At 36.4% G+C, this 18673-nt stretch overlaps 1 protein-coding gene across 1 annotated transcript in view; it reads left to right on the plus strand.

Moving 5' to 3' along the window:
- The window catches only part of RGS22 (regulator of G protein signaling 22), a 196896-nt gene that overhangs the window by 92249 nt on the left and 85974 nt on the right, over positions 1 to 18673 (plus strand). The window contains exons 10-14 of the mRNA XM_036830350.1: positions 8123 to 8297; positions 11889 to 12022; positions 14529 to 14643; positions 16095 to 16217; positions 17040 to 17141. Of these exons, the coding sequence (XP_036686245.1) occupies positions 8123 to 8297; positions 11889 to 12022; positions 14529 to 14643; positions 16095 to 16217; positions 17040 to 17141 (649 nt within the window). The remainder of the gene's footprint in view (positions 1 to 8122; positions 8298 to 11888; positions 12023 to 14528; positions 14644 to 16094; positions 16218 to 17039; positions 17142 to 18673) is intronic.

Below are 18673 nucleotides of genomic sequence, written 5' to 3' on the forward strand. Positions count from 1 at the left end.
GGGAAGCCCTCACTTTTCTTAAGCTAGTTGCAAGTTATACTTTTTTGTCTTAAGGCTGTAACATTTATGGAAATTTTAAATGGCAAGATTATTATATCTTTGGCCTTCTCTAAAGTACCTATCCTTTAGATAATTTTGATATTTGAGGGACTTTAAATCCGTAATAAGACTAGACAGTACTTAAGCTCCGTTTGAACTTTGTGAGCATATCCTTCTACCCCTGACCTTTTTACGCTCAGGACCTCATGAAATTGATGTGTGTGTGTGTGTGTGTGTGTGTGCATGTGTGCGCATGTGTACATGTAGCTTGAGTTAGATTTGTCTCAATAAACATTCCATGAGCACTTTCTATGGGCCAAGTGTTGTGCTAAGGATACAAGGGTAAAACACAGTCAAGTCTAGTGATCCTAGTCTAGTGGGAGGAACATACATATAAAATGAGTGTAATAAAAGAAAGTGTGGTGAATGCACAGGATACAGAGAAGAGGTAATATTTCACCTGCGACTCGAGGGACTCTAAACAAGAGAAAGAGAATGGACCTAGTGGAGAAAATGTGTGCCTTCTGAGGATCAGTGAGCTGTCCAGTGTGGCTGTGATGGATCTGATCATGTTACTTCTCTGCTTTAAGTCTTTAACTAGTTACCCCAAGGCTTTCAGTGTAAGGTTCAAATTCCTTAAGTTAACAAATAAGATTATCATGATTTTTTTTTCAACGATATGTGTTTATTTCATTAGCTCAATCACATCCCCCCCTTTTTTTTCTTAACATCTTTATTGGAGTATAATTGCTTTACAATGGTATGTTAGTTTCTGCTTTATAACAAAGTGAATCAGTTATACATATACTTATATCCCCATATCTCTTCCCTCTTGCGTCTCCCTCCCTCCCACCCTCCCTATCCCACCCCTCCAGGTGGTCACAAAGCACCGAGCTGATCTCTCTGTGCTATGCAGCTGCTTCCCACTAGCTATCGGTTTTACATTTGGTAGTGTATATATGTCCATGCCACTCTCTCACTTTGTCCCAGCTTACCCTTCCCCCTCCTCGTGTCCTCAAGTCCATTCTCTAGTGATCTGTGTCTTTATTCCCGTCTTGCCCTTAGGTTCTTCATGAACTTTTTTTTTTTTTTTAGATTCCATATGTATGTGTTAGCATACAGTATTTGTTTTTCTCTTTCTGACTTACTTCACTCTGTATGACAGACTCTAGGTCCATCCACCTCGCTACAAATAACTCAATTTCGTTTCTTTTTATGGCTGAGTAATATTCCATTGTATATCTGTGCCACATCTTCTTTATCCATTCATCTGTTGATGGACACTTAGGTTGCTTCCAAGTCCTGGCTATTGTAAATAGAGCTGCAATGAACATTGTGGTACATGACTCTTTTTGAAGGAATAAACCTACCTAAGGAGACAAAAGACCTGTATGCACAAAATTATAAGACACTGATGAAAGAAATTAAAGATGATACAAATAGATGGAGAGATATACCATGTTCTTGGATTGGAAGAATCAACATTGTGAAAATGACTATACTACCCAAAGCAATCTACAGATTCAGTGCAATCCCTGTCAAACTACCAATGGCATTTTTCACAGAACTGGAACAAAAAATTTCACAATTTGTATGGAAACACAAAAGACCCCGAATAGCCATAGCAATCTTGAGAAAGAAAAACGGAACTGGGGCTTCCCTGGTGGCGCAGTGGTTGGGAATCTGCCTGCCAATGCAGGGGACACGGGTTCGAGCCCTGGTCTGGGGAGATCCCACATGCCGCGGAGCGGCTGGGCCCGTGAGCCACAATTACTGAGCCTGCGCATCTGGAGCCTGTGCTCCGCAACAAGGGAGGCCGCGATGGTGAGAGGCCCGTGCACCGCGATGAAGAGTGGCCCCCGCTTGCCACAATTGGAGGAAGCCCTCACACAGAAACGAAGACCCAACACAGCCATAAAAATAAAAAAAAAAAAAAAAAAAAGAAACGGAACTGGAGGAATCAGGCTCCCTGACTTTAGACTATACTACAAAGCTACAGTAATCAAGACAGTATGGTACTGGCACAAAAACAGAAATATAGATCAATGGAACAGGATAGAAAGCCCAGAGATAAATCCACGCACATATGGTCACCTTATTTTTGATAAAGGAGGCAAGAATATACAATGGAGAAAAGACAGCCTCTTCAATAAGTGGTGCTGGGAAAACTGGACAGCTACCTATAAAAGAATAAAATTAGAACACTCCCTAACACCATACACAAAAATAAACTCAAAATGGATTAAAGACCTAAATGTAAGGCCAGACACTATCAAACTCTTAGACGAAAACATAAGCAGAACACTCTATGACATAAATCACAGCAAGATCCTTTTTGACCCAGCTCCTAGAGAAATGGAAATAAAAACAAAAATAAACAAATAGGACCTAATGAAACTTAAAAGCTTTTGCACAACAAAGGAAACCATAAACAAGATGAAAAGGCAACCCTCAGAATGGGAGAAAGTATTTGCAAATGAAGCAACTGATAAAGAATTAGTCTCCAAAATTTACAAGCAGCTCATGCAGCTCAATATCAAAAAAACAAACAATCCAATCCAAAAATGGGCAGAAGACCTAAATCGACATTTCTCCAAAGAAGATGTACAGATTGCCAACAAACACATGAAAGAATGCTCAACATCACTAATCATTAGAGAAATGCAAAGCAAAACTACAATGAGGTATCATCTCACACCAGTCAGAATGGCCATCATCAAAAAATCTACAAACAATAAATGCTGGAGAGGGTTTGGAGAAAAGAGAACCCTCTTGCACTGTTGGTGGGAATGTAAATTGATACAGCCACTATGGAGAACAGTATGAGGTTCCTTAAAAACTAAAATAGAACTACCATATGACCCAGCAGTCCCACTACTGGGCATGTACCCTGAGATTATCATGATTTGTCCCTGCCTATGTCTCTGGCATTATCTCCCATCTAGGTATTCCAGATTACTTGTAAACTTTTTATTTTTCCATATATAGAGAGAATGTTGTTTTTCTCTTTCTCTATAAACTTCTATTCTTAAATATTTAAGAAATGCAGAAAGGTGTAAATTATACTATAATAGGCACCTGTGTACACACCACCCAACTTAAAAAATCATTACTAATACAGTAGAAGCTTTCCTTTTTTAAATTTAACTTTTTGTTTTAAGAGAACTGTAGACTCATATGCAGCTGTAAGAAATAATACAGAGATTCTGTATACCTCACCCAGTTTCTTCCAATGGTAACATCTTGCATAACTGCAGTGCAATATTGCAATGAGGAAATTTACATTGATGTAACTCTCCAATCTTTTTTCATGTTTTGCCAGCTTTACAAGCATTTATTTCTCTGTGTATAGTTAGTTCTATATAGTTTTATCACATGCATTTGCTGTTACAGTCAAGATACAGAGCAGTTACATTACCACATGCCTCCCTTTGTACTGCTCTCTTATAACCATACCTACCTCTTTCCTTCCCTCTTTCTCATAATTCCTAGAAACTACTAATCTGTTATATAAATGAAATAATACAATATGTAATCTTCGGGGATTGGTTTTTTCATTCAGCATAATTCCTTTGATATCCATCCAAGTTGTTTTGTTCTTTTTCATTGCTGAGTAGTATTCTGTTGTACAGATGTTATACATTCATTCACTAATTGAAGGACATTAGGGTTGTTTCCAGTCTTTCGATATTACTAATAAAGCTGCTATGAACATTGATGTACAGGTTTCTGCATGAACGTAAGTCTTCCTTTCTCTGGGATAAATGTCCTAGAGTGAGATTAGTGGGTCATATAGTCTGTTTTTAGTTTCAGTAGAAACTGCCAAACTATTTTCCAGGGTTGATGTACCCTTTTACATTCCCACCAGCAGTGTATGAATGATCCAGTTTTTCTGCATCCTTGCAATTGTTTGATGTTGCCACAGTTTTCTATTTTAGCCAGTAAATACTTATTTACTTATTTTTATAAGTGTGTAGTGATATCTCATTGTAGTTTTACTTTGAAACTCTCCCGTTGTTAATGATGCTGAATGTCTTTTATATGCTTATTTGTCATTTGCATATACACTTCATTGACATATCTGTGTGTTTTGTACATTTTCTGATTGTGTTCTTTCTTATTATTGAGTTTTAGAGTTATTTTTATATTCTAGATAGTAGCCATTAGTCAGATATATAGTTTGCAAATATTTTCTTCCAGTCTTTAGCTTGTCTTCTTAAAGACAAGCTTTCTGAAGTCTTCTTAAAAAGGTCTTTCATACCTTCTGGATGGGTGAACATGTAGAGGTGCACCCACATCCCTTGCCCTATGCTTCTCTTCCATCTGGCTATTTCTGAGTTATATCCTTTTATAGTAAGCCAGTCATCTAGATTAAGCAAACAAGTAAAAATATTGTGGATAATGGGAACCAGAATTCTCATCAATGTGGAAGAGAGTTACAAATATAGAAGAGAACAGAGTGAATCCTGTGGTGATGAACTGGAATTAGAGGTGCAAATGGAAAATGCAGCTTTCACAAACTCATGTTACCATACTAATTATGAAGACTAATTCACTGAAAAAAACAGGACAAATCAAACAACAGAAGACCATGCAGACAAGAAAGAAAACAACTTGCAAGGGAAAATCTGAAATTAAACATGTGTGGGATTTTCCCTGGGAGGGGGAGGGGAATATATTGGAGGACTCTCTAAATGAAGGGTTCCACTTAATTGTTACTACAAATGTTTCATTAGAGTAGAGGCAGTTATCCTCTTGAGCCAAGTTTATTCAACTAATGCAAACTTTCCTATGTCAAATACACCTACTATTAAGAATAAATGTAACCGTATCTGAAAAACCAAAAAAAATGTCTTTTATAGAGCAAAATTTTTGAATTCTGATGAGGCCTTCCTTTTATGGATTATACCTGTGGTGTCAAACCTGAGAACTCTTTGCCTAGTGCTATATTCTGAAGATTTTCTCCTATGTTTTTCCTAAAAACCTTATAATTTTATGTTTTACATTTAAGTCCATGGCCCATTTTGAGTTATTTTTTACATGTAGTGTGAGGTTTAGGTCAAGGTTCAGTTTTGGTTTGTTTTTTTTCTTGCTTATGGATATCCAGTTGCTCATCCTCATTTATTGAAAAGACTGTTTTTCCTCTTTCCTTCTTTTCTATGTTTTCCATTAATATACAGTGAAAGCAAACTGTATAGATTCACATAACCACCATGACAATCAGTGTACAAACAAACAAACAATTCTATCATCTTAAACTCTCACACCACCCTTTTGTCATTAGACTCTTCCTCCACTCCCAACCCCTGGCAGCCACTGATCTGTTCTTTGTCACTATAGTTTTGTCTTTTTAGAATGTCATATAATTATACAGTATTAACTTCTGTTGGTCAGCATAATGCCACTGAAGCATAATGCATCCCAATTGTTGCATGTACCATAGTTCATACATTTTGTTATTTGGGCTTTCCAGTTGTTCTTTGTTGGTAAGTAGAAATGTGATTGAATTTGTGTGTACTCACTCAGTGTTGGAGAGGGCAAAAGCCCTTCCAGGCTCAGCTGCTAACCTCAAACAGGCCTGCTGTGCTTTTCTGGCTCTTTTGGTGCTCTTCCGTTCTCAGGTCCATCAGGCACTTCCTTCTTCTTCTCACCGACACACCAATGTCTTGCAGGTCTTACGGCTGATCTTTTGTACCCACCTGCCTGTATATTGGGGTTTGTGGGGATACCGTGTCACATTAACATTTTGTTCTAAATGTCGTCTGTGAGTTTTTGGTTTTGCCATCTAGCTGTGCTGTCTGTTTTTATGAAGGGATTCTGAGAGGTAGAAAAACAGTATTGCTGACTTTGCCATTTTCCCAGAATTCTTTCTTAACCTTTTTTCTTGATCTAGCTAAATCCTGTATATTCTTTAAAATTCAAACCTAAACACAGACAAACATTCATGTCACCACCATGTTGCTTGGGAAATAAAGCATTACCGAGACCCCTGAAGTTGCCTTCCTGATCATGCCATCCTTACTCCCACTTGGGGGTAACCAGTATCTTGACTTTCGTGATTATCGCCTTGCTTTTCTTTGTAGTTTTACCAACCATGTATGCAAATAAATCCCTAAGCGTGTATTTTTATCTGCCTATTCTACAACTTTATAAAAATGGAATCATGTTGTATGCCTTCTTTGCGTCTTCTATCAACAATATATTTGTAAGATTTGACTGTAACTGTATTTAAGAGTTTTAATTTTCACTGTTGTATATGGTATTCCAGTGCATGAATATACCATAATTTATTTATTGTTTTAAAAAATTTGTGTCATTTTCTCTTTTCACAATTACAAGCAATGCTGTACACATATCCATTTTTCCAAAGTAGTTGTACCAATTTGCATTCCCACCAACCAGAATATGAGAGTATCCATTGCTACAAATCCATGGTAACATTTAATATTGTCAGATTCTTAAATTTTTGCCTATGTATTTGGTATGTCATTGGTGTTTTGTGCTTTTTCACTTACATTTCCCTGATTATTGGTGAGGTTGATAACCTTTTCAATATTGAGTGGTCATTTGGATTTCAACTTTCATGAATTGCCTGTTTATCTTCCTTGCCCATTTTTCTATTGCGAGATACATAGATAGATGGATAGATAAATAGATATAGATAGATATACATACATTCACATACACACACATGTATGTACATATATATACGTGTTTACACACACATATATTGGATGCAGTTCCTTTGGTGGACTGCGTGGCAAATACCTTCTCCCGCTCTCTAGAGCTTCAGATTGAGGTGTACAATCAATGTACATGAGAACCTGTATGATGGAAGCGTGAAAAAGAATACAATACCTGTTTAGGATTGACTGTGAAATGTAGTCCACAATATTTGATGAATTCACGTAGTGGCTAATAAAAACTTAAAGCAATGAATTAAATAAGAATGCAAGATTAAAATGGGGTCATGTGAATATACTGTAATGATGGGAATTAGAAAATTGATATACCCAGATTTCCTGTCCAGCACATGTATGATTTATTTGATAAGGGTCTTGTAAATATGCCCACTTACTAATTGGCATGAAAATAAGAGGTAATTTTAGATATTTCCAAGTCTGCAAGTAAAGGTTTTGAAATATGGTGTAAAATGACCACCCAGATCTTTACAGGGTGCTTTCTGATCCTAAACTAATTATGGACTTTGGGTTCTCTTCCACTCCTAACCTGTGTTTACATCAGGAAAGTATCTACCATCTTCCTGTTTTTAAAGGGAGGCAATTTTCTACCAGGACCTGAAATATGAAGTGGGAATTAGTCTTTGGGCCGTGGCACCAGGGGGAAAACCTAGTCCAAGAAGTAATTAACAACAGGCCCTGACTGCTGGAGTTAACCCCATAGGCAATATAGAGTTAGCCCACAGACTGAGTATGGGAATATCCATCCAGTTAAGTGGGGCCTTGATATTGTGCCAAACATTCTTTTTCCTAAATTTCTGGCAGTAGTGTAGGTCTTTCATTTATTATCTAAATTGTTATAAAATTAATTCTTACCTTTAAATTTAAGGCTTGAAAATAGATCATATGATTCATAATCCACTTTAGTAGTATACTTCAGCATTATAAAAATGTTTATATATTTTTAAATGTTAATTTCATCCACTAGTTTTTATTTGGTATTATAGATAAATTGTAAACTGCTTTAAAACAGATCACAGGTACATTTTATTTTTGTTTTACTAGAAACTGTAAATTATTTTTTTAAAATTCCTTCATCAAATAGATATATAGGTTTCTTTTTCTTATCAAGCAGATAATAATTTGAATGCAATTTTATTAATTATTTTTTCTTCGTGTATATTGCCTCTTTATATTGTATAAGTGAATGTGATTTCAGGCAGTTGATATATCATAGAATAACATTGGAGGGAGGAGCTAGGCAGCAGAAAAAGAAGAAATTATTAGAAAAGGGATGTGGCAAGACTGATAATTGTGAGCACAGATATTATACATTTGGTAGCCTCTTGATTTTTGAGGCTTATTGTCTAGTTTAATCTTAAATTTGTTTTTCCTCCAACTAGGGCACCAAGATTCTGTGTTACTCATTCACCCTCAACAAAACATGCTAGTGCTGAACTGAAATTCTGGCACCTTCGTCAAGAGAAACCAAGGAAGGATGTCGACCCTTTTCCACAAATGGCAACCCTCTTGCCATTAAGACCTAAATCTTGCATTCCACAGATACCTGAGATGCAGGTAGAATGTACATCGATACTTTGATCTCTTAAGTTTGTAATAAAATATCCATGCTTGGGTTTTGTACACTAGTACTTAAGTTTCATCATAAACCTTTTGTTGTTGTTGTTAATGTACATTCTGCAACAATTAGGAAATAAGAAAACCTATGGTTTGTTCTCCACCAATCAGCCAATGTGATCTTCTAAAGATGCATGATCATGTACTCACTTGCTCAGAACTCTCTAGTGGCCTCCTCTCTCACTCAGAATACAAGCCAAAGTCTTTACACAGCTGTTCACACCCCTGCTAACTTCCTGACCTTATTTCCTAGCATTCTTCTCTAGCTTACACCACTCCACACTGGCCTCTTTGCTGTTCTTGGAACACACCAAGCAAAAACCTGGGAGGGTTGCACTTGCTCTTCCCTTCACTTGCAGCACCCTTCCTCCGGATATGTTGCCCCTCACTCACTTTGGTGTCTGCTCAGATATCCCTTAATCAGAGAGGCTATCCTTGACTCTTCCATGTAAGCACACTTGTGTGGGACAGCACAGATACCCTCCCTCACTATCGGAGCTTTATTGTACTTAAGACCACGTGATTTATGTTTATTGTCTTTCCGCTCCTGCTAGAATATAAGGGATTTTTCTTTGTTAACTGCTTTTCCTCAGTGCCTAGAACAGTGCCTGGCGCTTAATAAATATAAACTGAACAAATGAGTGAAAAGTAGCAACAGCAAAATTAGAAATAGTGAGCATTTTTTCACAATGGGGAAGAATAAGATAGTACAAAAGATGGGGGGGAAAGTCCACAAAGAGAAGAAAAGTTAACCAACTTTACAGAGAAGAAGTAAATAATCCTATATGCTTTGGCATAGAGATATAATAAATGTAGCTAACACCTGCATTTCAGAAGTAAGGAGCCTTATTAATCTTTCTAGCTTTAAAGGTGTCACAGAATGTTAAGTGTTATTGGCCATAGTCACACACAAGCCCTTCAAAAAAAAAGATTACTTTATGATCAGGATATCTTATTTTTAAAAGTCAGGAAGATGTATAATTACAGTTTTTAAAATTCTGCTTCTACAAGTAGTGCTTTAGAGCTGGAAATACCTTACAGTTTTTCTGTTAGTGGTTTCTTAATCCTATATACATACTAGAATCACATAGAGACCTTTTAAACATACTGGTGCCTGGGTCCCACCTTCAGAGAGTCTGATTTAATTGATATAGACTGGGTGAGAGTCACTGTAAAATCAGGAGGTTGGCTTAGAATTGAAGTTCTCATCCTGCCTGAACATTAGAATCACATTTTAGAACCTACATTTTAATAAGATTCCTAGGTGATGCGTAGGCAAAGCATTGCTACAGGCTGCTGGTTCTCAAGCTTCAACATGCGTGAGTCACCTGAGTCAGAATAGAGACTTCAGGGCTGCACCTAAAGATCAATATTCAGTTGGTCTGGGATGGGGCCCAAGGATTTGCATATCTAACAGGCTCCCTCCCACGTGATGTTTTTGCTGCTGGTCTGGGGACCACACTTTGAGTTAGTGTCACTGTAGTGAACTAATGGTTTCTTATCCATTGTTTAGACATTTTTCTGACCTCCTTTGCACTTGTGGCCTTTTTGTATGCCACTCTGCTGATAAATCTGAGCTTCCTTGTTAGCTCATGTGGCTTTGTGACCCAGTCACCAAGTTAATACAAATCTTAGAGGTGTGGTGTAGGGAGCACATCATCTGATAACATTTGGCTTTCTGAGTACCATCACTATATGTGGTCATCGGTGTTTTCTAGTTGGATAACTAATTCTCATCTCATTCTGTTTCCCCCGCAGAAAACAGTGTAAGGAATGGAACTCGATTCTATTTTCTTTATTTTTCCTGTTTTAAAAGTTGAGATATCATTTATGTAGAGTAAAATTCACCCTTTTTAGTGTACTGTTCTGTAATTTTTGACAAATATATACATTGTGTAGCTACCATCACAATCATGATATAGAGCAGCTCCTTAACCCACCCCCCAATTCTACTGTGCCCTTTTGTCAGTTTTTTCTCTATCAGTTTCTTTCTGGCTACTTTTCTTGCTTTCTCCCAAGCCAGAAAGCTCAAAAATTCTAATTTAGGCCATCCTCTCATTTTAAGTATAATACACTTAAAAAATTTTTTTATATTAAGAAAACTTTTTTATTGTGGTAAAAAGCACATAACAAAATTTACCGTCTTAACCATTTTCAAGTGTACACTGAGGTAGTAAGTATATTTGCATTGCTGTGAAACAGATCTTCAGAACTATTTTACCTTGCAAATTTGAAACTATATACCCATTAACCAACCCCTCCTGCATCCCCTGGTAACCACCATTCTACTTTGTGTCTATGAATTTGCCACTTCTGTATGATACACTTTTCATAAGCCCAGTCCCCTGTGGTCCCACTCATTTAGTGAGTATTGGTTAATGTCATGCTTTGTTCCAAATTACTAAAACGGATGTGAGCCCTGATACCTAGAATGTTATAAGTGAAACATACTTAAGTAATTAATTTTGTTTAGAGAATTCTTAAAAAAATATTAGTAGCTGTTAGGCACCTAGAGTGTATATAAGATTTTATTGTTTGTTCTGGATAATAAAGCATCACAAATAAATTTCTTGCTCTCCAGCAGCACATATTACATTCTAATTGAAGTTGACATATAAGAAAAGTTTGTTTCTTTTTCAAATTATAAAAATAATAAAACTACTGTAAATTTGGAAACTGAAGAGACAAATCACTCTGATCTCACCAACTTGTAGACAACTATTAACCTATTTTCTCTTAGGCTTTTTGTGAATTTTTAATTGTAATATACTTATATTTTTCGATTCTGGTAATTTCTTTTAACATCTTCATCAGTATTTTTCCATAATTTTCATAATCCTTACTTTTAAGTATTATATAATGTTACATTTATATATAATATATATATAAATACATGTATAAGTATATATAATTGTTTCTTTCTCCTCTCTTTGGACATTTAGGTGTTTGTATTTTTTTGATTCATGTATGTAGCATCTCATGCTCTAGATTTAAATAATTAACTTTTACCATAAAGAACATTTAAGAATGAGAAGAATACCCATGAAAATAAAATGTCCAAAAATGGAAGGAAATAGTTCTGTTAAGATATAAGTCTCTTATGGACCAGTGGTGTCCACACATCTTTTCCCGCCCTGCTACCTGCATTCCCTACCCCACCACACACACATACACATACACACACAGAGCACTAAAACTTATTCAGTTACAGAATAAAGTTTTTACAAAGTTCTTCCTCCAGGAAAGAGTCTTTTTTCATAATAATGTAAAGCCTTTGGCCTTGTTTTTTTAATACTCTAAATAGGTATAGGGATTTCAGCCTGCTGGTTGCATGAAAGTCGGAGTTTGAGAAGGAGAATAAAAAATATTCTCCTTCTCAAACATAGCATAGTAAGTGGTAGAGTGAGGAAAGAAATCCTCTAATGATCAAAACAATTTTGAGGTATTTTTGGAGAGCTATGCTTTATTCGCTGTCCTTTTTTCCCCATTTTGCCCATTTTTCACTTTGTTCATTATCTTACTGCTTTTTAGAAAGAAGAATCCAGATTATCACAACTTTCTAAATCTCCCAAGAAACCACCTAGAGTAAAAACAGCAATTCAAAAACCTTGGAAGAGTGAGTCTTTGAATCCAGTTTCTTCTAAGGATGATGTGATTAAGAAAGGGTAGGTGCAACTTTTTGTGTCCCAAGTGCTTTTCTGCAATGGTAAGATTTTTTTTTTTTTTTTAACTTTTTTATTTTTGGCTGCGTTGGGTCTTTGTTGCTGCACGCGGGCTTTCCTCTAGTTGGGACGAGCGGGGGCTACTCTTCATTGCGGTGCGCGGGCTTCTCACTGCGGTGGCTTCTCTTCTTGCGGAGCACGGGCTCTAGGCGCGCAGGCTTCAGTAGTTGTGGTGCGCGGGCTCAGTAGTTGTGGCTCCCGGGCTCCAGAGCTCAGGCTCAGTAGTTGTGGTGCACGGGCTTAGTTGCTCCGCGGCATGTGGGATCTTCCCGGATCAGGGCTGGAACTGCAATGGTAAGATTTTTGAAGAATATAAAAATTAAATAGAAATTGAAAACTAATACTTTTATTTTTTTACATGAGTTATTATATTTCAGGGATAGATATTAGAGGGTTGTATTTCCCATGCATACTCTAATTAATTGTAGAACGCCTAAGATTGGTAATTTTAAAGATGTGGTAGTTATGATCTCTAGCTTCTCATGAGCTGTACAATCAAAAGACGTCTCTGAGATTGCCCTTCAATTCTTTTCCCTGCTCAGTAATATTTCTCAAGCTTGAGAACTCAAAATACCCTCAATAATATTGTACTTATTTAATACAGTATATTTTAAAAATTCGTTTAGATTTGCCCACCTATTTACCCTTTTCATTGTTCTTTATTTCAAACGGAGTTATTTTCCTTCAGCCTGAAGAAATACCCTTTGGTGTTAACTTTGGTGTGGAGTCTGCTGGTGGATAATTATTTGTTTAAGGATTTATTACTTCACTTTTATTCTTCTTTATTGAGATAAAATTTACCTATCATAAAATTCACTATTTTAATCATGTTCAGGTATACGATTCAGTGACTTTTAGTATATTCACGAAGTTGTAAAACCATCACCACTATATAATTCCAAAACAACTCATCACCCAAAAAAGAAGCTCCATCTCATTAACAATCACTCCTCACTCTTCCCTCCCCCAACCCCTGGTAACCACCCATCTACTCTCTGTACCTTTCCCTTCAAAGGAGAAGAGAGGGAAGGGTTCAGTAACCAAGGCAATGAGGCTACCTTGGACAGGAAATAGGACACTTCTTCCTGAGACAGGATGGAAGGACGTAAGGATGGGTGTAGGTGAATATATTTGTTGATAGATAAATTTGAAATGCTTTCAGCTGCAAATAACAGAAAAGTTGACTAACAATGGCCTAGACAAATGGAATTATTTTTTTCACAGAACAAGAAATCTGAATGTAGGCAACTGCCAGTATTGGTTCACCAGATCAGGAGTATTGTGGCCTAAGTCTTTGTAATGCTCTCGGCCATTCCTTTATAGTCAGTGGTGTTACAGCGCCTGACATCAGGCTTTCAAATCATAAAGAAGGAGGAGGGGCAATATCCATTAATTCTCTCCCTGTAGTCAGGAAAGCAGGCTTTCATAGAAGCTCCCTAGCAGACTTCATTTTATATCTCAATCATAACTGTGTTACATGACAACCCCTGCCTACCTGGAGTCTTGATAAGTGAATATTCAGCTTTTTTAGTATTTTAGTGATGCTGGTGATAGAATCATGTTGTCAGAAATGGGTGTTGAGTTAGCCAGTCAATTAATAGTGTCTGCTACATGGCGCAGGGGAAACTGAAACATGTTGTACCTACATTTTGTCTGAGAAGAACCTGCAGAGTAATCTGCTGGTGGATTGGAGTGGAGGAAGGCTGGTGAGTTGGGACAGGCGTGTGTTATGGAGCTGGAAAATGAAGTTTGGAATAATTGCAGTGGTCTATGGGAGAGGGAGCTGGATGAGAAAATATAGAAAGATGATGTCGAAAGTTATTAGTCTAACTCCAGAGTCTTCCATCATCTCATCTCAAACTACCACATATAAACCCTTGTGAATCCCACCTGTTGTGAGGATTAAATATGATCATATGAATTATATTTGGCACAATGTTTGGTATGTAGTTTAGCTGTTAGTGTTCTCTTGACCTAAGAAAATTGGTTAACTTGCTGCATTTTAAACAAGACTTTGCCTACTTACCTTCATACATTGTTCACTCTTCTCCCCATCTGAAGAAGCCCTCTAAACACCCCCCCCCCACACACACACACAGAATTTATCTTCCACCCATTATTCAGGAAAAAGCTCATTTCTTTAATTACTAATATACCTCCAAGGGACTTCTCATTCTTACACGCCCATAGTTTTATTATCCGTCCCAGACACTTGGCATCTGTGATATGTTCACGAATTCATTCAACCAGCAGTTATTTTATTGAGAGTTGTCTTTATGTATGACTGTACCTCATTTTCTCAACTGCCTCTTGAGGGCTGGACTTGATGCTGATACTTTTTTTTCTAATTCTCTCACAATGCTTAGGAGCACGCCTAAGATTCGGTAAATGTATACCAAAGGTGCTCAAAATATTTGTTGATCAATTAGTTCTCATCCCTATAATTTAGGTCAAGGCACATGTCAGAAAGCAGCAAAGTTATTCGTTTAACATCTTTTACTGACATTTCTGAATGTCTGAAGCCCCAGCTGGGTAGAAGATATACTTATACAGAAGAACCTGTGGTAAGTATTTTGAGAACTGAGTAATTTGATTCCTCATTTAACCTATTCAATGTCCCCTGAATTTAGAGAATTTTTATTGATTTACCATAATGACTTTTTTCTTTACTGAACAAAAAAATTATTTTTTCCTTGCAAAAGGATTTTTATGCAAAAACTTTCTATTTCCTTTTGTAGTACCATGTTGCTGTATACTCTGTTGATTACTGTTTTCAAAAACAGCTATGTTCTTGTTTTGGTATGGTCACACCTCAGACACAAAATAAAACCCTCTAGGATTTGTATTAAATTTTTAACATTTTATAAAACATAATATTCGATGTTATGTTTTGGAAATATGTTTAGAACTTTTATAAAGCAGAGTATTTCCAGTGTGTGGTTACCTTGATAATGTGGATTTAATACACCAGTTCTAAATGAAAATTTCACATTCTTTAGCAATTATACTTTAGGTAGAAACCTTCGTAGTCCTAGTATAGGCTGAACATTTACATATAATTTTGGACTATTTATTTTATTCTAAGCAAACAGTTCTCCTTTTCTTCTATTTAGTATTATTTCCTACCCAAATAATGATTTTTTAGCTTTGGAATGCTAATGGTTAAACATCATAAAAACATTAAATTTTTACCTCAGAATTTGTTTAGTAGGGGGATAAAGGGAGAGGCAGAGAGACACTATAACAGAGATAGCAAGAACCTGACTTAAACCCTAAATCGTCCATTCCACAGTTATCTTAAGATTACAAAGAAGAAGTCTGAATTCCACACAACAAATAGCAAAGAACTCATGTGAATAGTGGACGCCCTTTCTTATTCTAGAGTTACTCTTGTGCTTGGAGAAATAGCCAGCTCTCTGTGTTTCAGAAACGGTGTTAGGCTTGCCAGCACTGTTGGCAGAGAAGCCCATAAATAGCAAAGTTTTATGAGAACTTATACTGCCATTTACACTCTGAAGGCCGTGACCTGTATGGAGTGAGACTGTCCGAAGAGGGACCCCATAAGGAAAGTTAATGAGCATCACTGAGAGGCCTTGAAGATATTTCTTTTTATAACTCTTGTAGCTATTATAGCAGCAGTTCAAGGCTAAAATAACAGTAAATACGTAGGAAAGAGGCCACCAACAGAGATTTGGAAGACTCCTAAAATGGTGTCACGGTGCCTGAAATGTGAAAATAGTTGAGGTTGGGAAGTCAGTTTAATATTAAGTTTGAAATCAGATTGGTTTATAATAGAATGAACTCTGCTGCTATAGTTGGCTCCATAAATGAATCTTGTGCGACAGGCAGATGCAAACATACTGCATTAATTACATATATGGTACAAAAATAAAATAAAATAGTCCAGTGGGGAAATGACAGCTTGGTAGAATTTATGAAACGCTGTTGTTGTACAATGCCATAAAAAAATAACAATGTTTCTGGGTGGATAATGTACTTCTGTTTTGTTATCTAGATTAAAACCATGGCAGATGGTGCCTTGGGAGGATTTCACATGGAAAATTTGTTGCAATCTTTGTATGTAGAAAATAGAGCTGGATTCTTCTTTACTAAATTCTGTGAGAACTCAGGGAACAAGGTGAAGATAATTATTTTAAATCTAATTTTATACTTTTATTTCATTTAAAATGAGAGATTGAAATAATTTAATGCTCAAGTAGTCATATTTGATGTTAAAATTCCCATCTCCTCTGGTAAGAAATCTCATGCTAAATATTTAGTAAAATTTTAAATATCTTAATTATAATTCTCTTTGGTTCATTTTCCTACTAAAATTACAAAGAAAAGTAAAATACAGATAGACAAGAATTGACTTGCATTATTAACAATAGATTACTTTCATATAACTTTGTTTCAGTGTAATGTATATTAACTTCAGTGCTGATTTCTATCAATCCTTTACTTTTTATTTTTAATAAGTCTAACAATGACAGTTGCAATGAATAGTGACAAACTTATTTCTAGGTTTTTTGTTTGCTTGTTTTTTAGTTGTCACAAACAGTCTTTATTTTGCTCAAATGAAAAGTATTTCACTAGCTCAATTATTAGAGTAGTGTTTGCTTCTGGTATAACACACATTTGCCCATATATATCCAAATACCTTCAGATTTTGGTTTCATGCCAGAGATAGCGTGATTACTTTTTAATTATTAACTAGAACACTTACTATTTTGATGACCAATTATGTGAGAAACATATATGCAAAAATATAATGATCCAGTGACAATACCAATAAATAATTTGTATGTTGCCAGTTTGTGATACAAGATAAAACCACCTTAAATTGAACCTGATTTATAGTAACACCGAGGAGCTAAACAATTATTTTTATTTGAAATCAGAGCTTTGTAGAGCTTTAATAATTGGGTGGTAGTAATTTATGTACTTTTTCCGTCTGCAGTTGTGGAAGAACAGTGCGTACTTTTGGTTTGACCTACAAGCTTATCATCAGCTTTTCTACCAAGAAACAATTCACCCTTTTAAAGTATGCAAGCAAGCTCAAGTAAGTAGTAAATAATGTTGGTTCAATGTGAAGCACTAAGTACACAGAAATGAAAAGTTGTGTCCAACCTCAAACAAGAGAAATCTGGGAGTGTGGGCAAAAAGGCAGCAGGTAAATTGTTGCCATTGAATTACTTTATTTAAATGTCAGCAGAATATTGTTTTATAATCTGATTTGTGGGTTCTCATTTTTATCTATTTTATTTGGTATGCCTTATTTTCTCTTTGCTGCCGATTAATTGTTTTCCAACAAAGGACATCTTATCTTTTTTTCTAATTTATGCCTTTTTAGTTTGGTTGTGAGTAATTTAAAAGAGAACCCTGAGAGAGGACTTGTAATGAATCATTGAAGTGATTGGGAGCAGGGGCATTGACCAAAGATGTTCTCTGAGCTTCCTGCAGCAATCAGCTGTTGGAGATACTTAGGCTGTTGGCCTGTCTAAAGATGGGGAAAGAATGTTGACTGATTCCGTGTGGCATAGGCCTTGTGTCATCACCTGACCTTCTGTGCTACTGCTGTGCAAGACAGATACTCAGAGTTGGAGGAAAGAACATCTTAAGACCTCTCCAAAGCAAAATAGAGGATGAAGAACAGAGGATTCTCTGCAAAGAGAAAGAGAGAGTAGCCATTTTTTGAGGGGAGAAGGAAAGGGAATAGAATTATGACTCAAGCTAACTTACCTTTTCAGTTTTTATTCTTAGGCTCTCCTAATCTTTTATGGAGAGAGGTCATCAAGCCTAGAAAACTGCTAATCACTTCTATATCTGTTGACCACTTAAGTGGTTCTTATATAAATCTGAAATAACCCCATTCCAGGGGACCTTTCCTCGAGCAATGCTGAGGAGATTAGCTTCGTCATATTGTTTATTATCTTATTCAGGACATCAGAGAGTACTGCCGGGTGTTTGCTGTTACCTCCACCACCCTGACTTTGGCATTAATAACTATGTTTTATAAATCAGCTGACAGAGCTTTGTACTTTTTAACCATGAGAATTAGGGCTTCGGTTCCTACAGAACCCAGATCTGGCTCCATGAAATCATGAAACTGTATCTCTAATTTGCCAGTACCATTTTCTGAGACCACACAGTTGGCTCTTCTGCTTGTTAATCCTTTACCTGTAATTCTCTACTTATCCTTCTTTCCCTAACCTATTGTCTCTGACTGCTAAAGTGCCACCATTATTTTTATTATGTTTTCACCACTGCAAGGCTTACTCCTCTAAAAATCTTCAGCAGCTCACTCAGTTAAGTAGGTTTTTTTGTTGCTGTTGTAATCACAATACTTCCATACACTTGTAAAAGTGGAAATTCTGTTTGAGCTTGGCAGATGTTAATTCTTTGTAATGGTATTCAACTAGCTATAAATGATTGTGAAACAGGATACACTCACGTTTTGGTTATTCTGAGATATTCTGTTTTGGGGTTATCGAGGCCTATAAGCTTTTTATCCTTCCCTAGCTTCTCTTTTGAAGAGTCAAAACAGTATGGGGGGAGGGGAGTGATGGAGACATTGGTTTTAGTTTAACTGGG

This window comes from Balaenoptera musculus, chromosome 17 (assembly GCF_009873245.2).
Source record: "Balaenoptera musculus isolate JJ_BM4_2016_0621 chromosome 17, mBalMus1.pri.v3, whole genome shotgun sequence".
NCBI classification, from domain to species: Eukaryota; Metazoa; Chordata; class Mammalia; order Artiodactyla; family Balaenopteridae; genus Balaenoptera; species Balaenoptera musculus.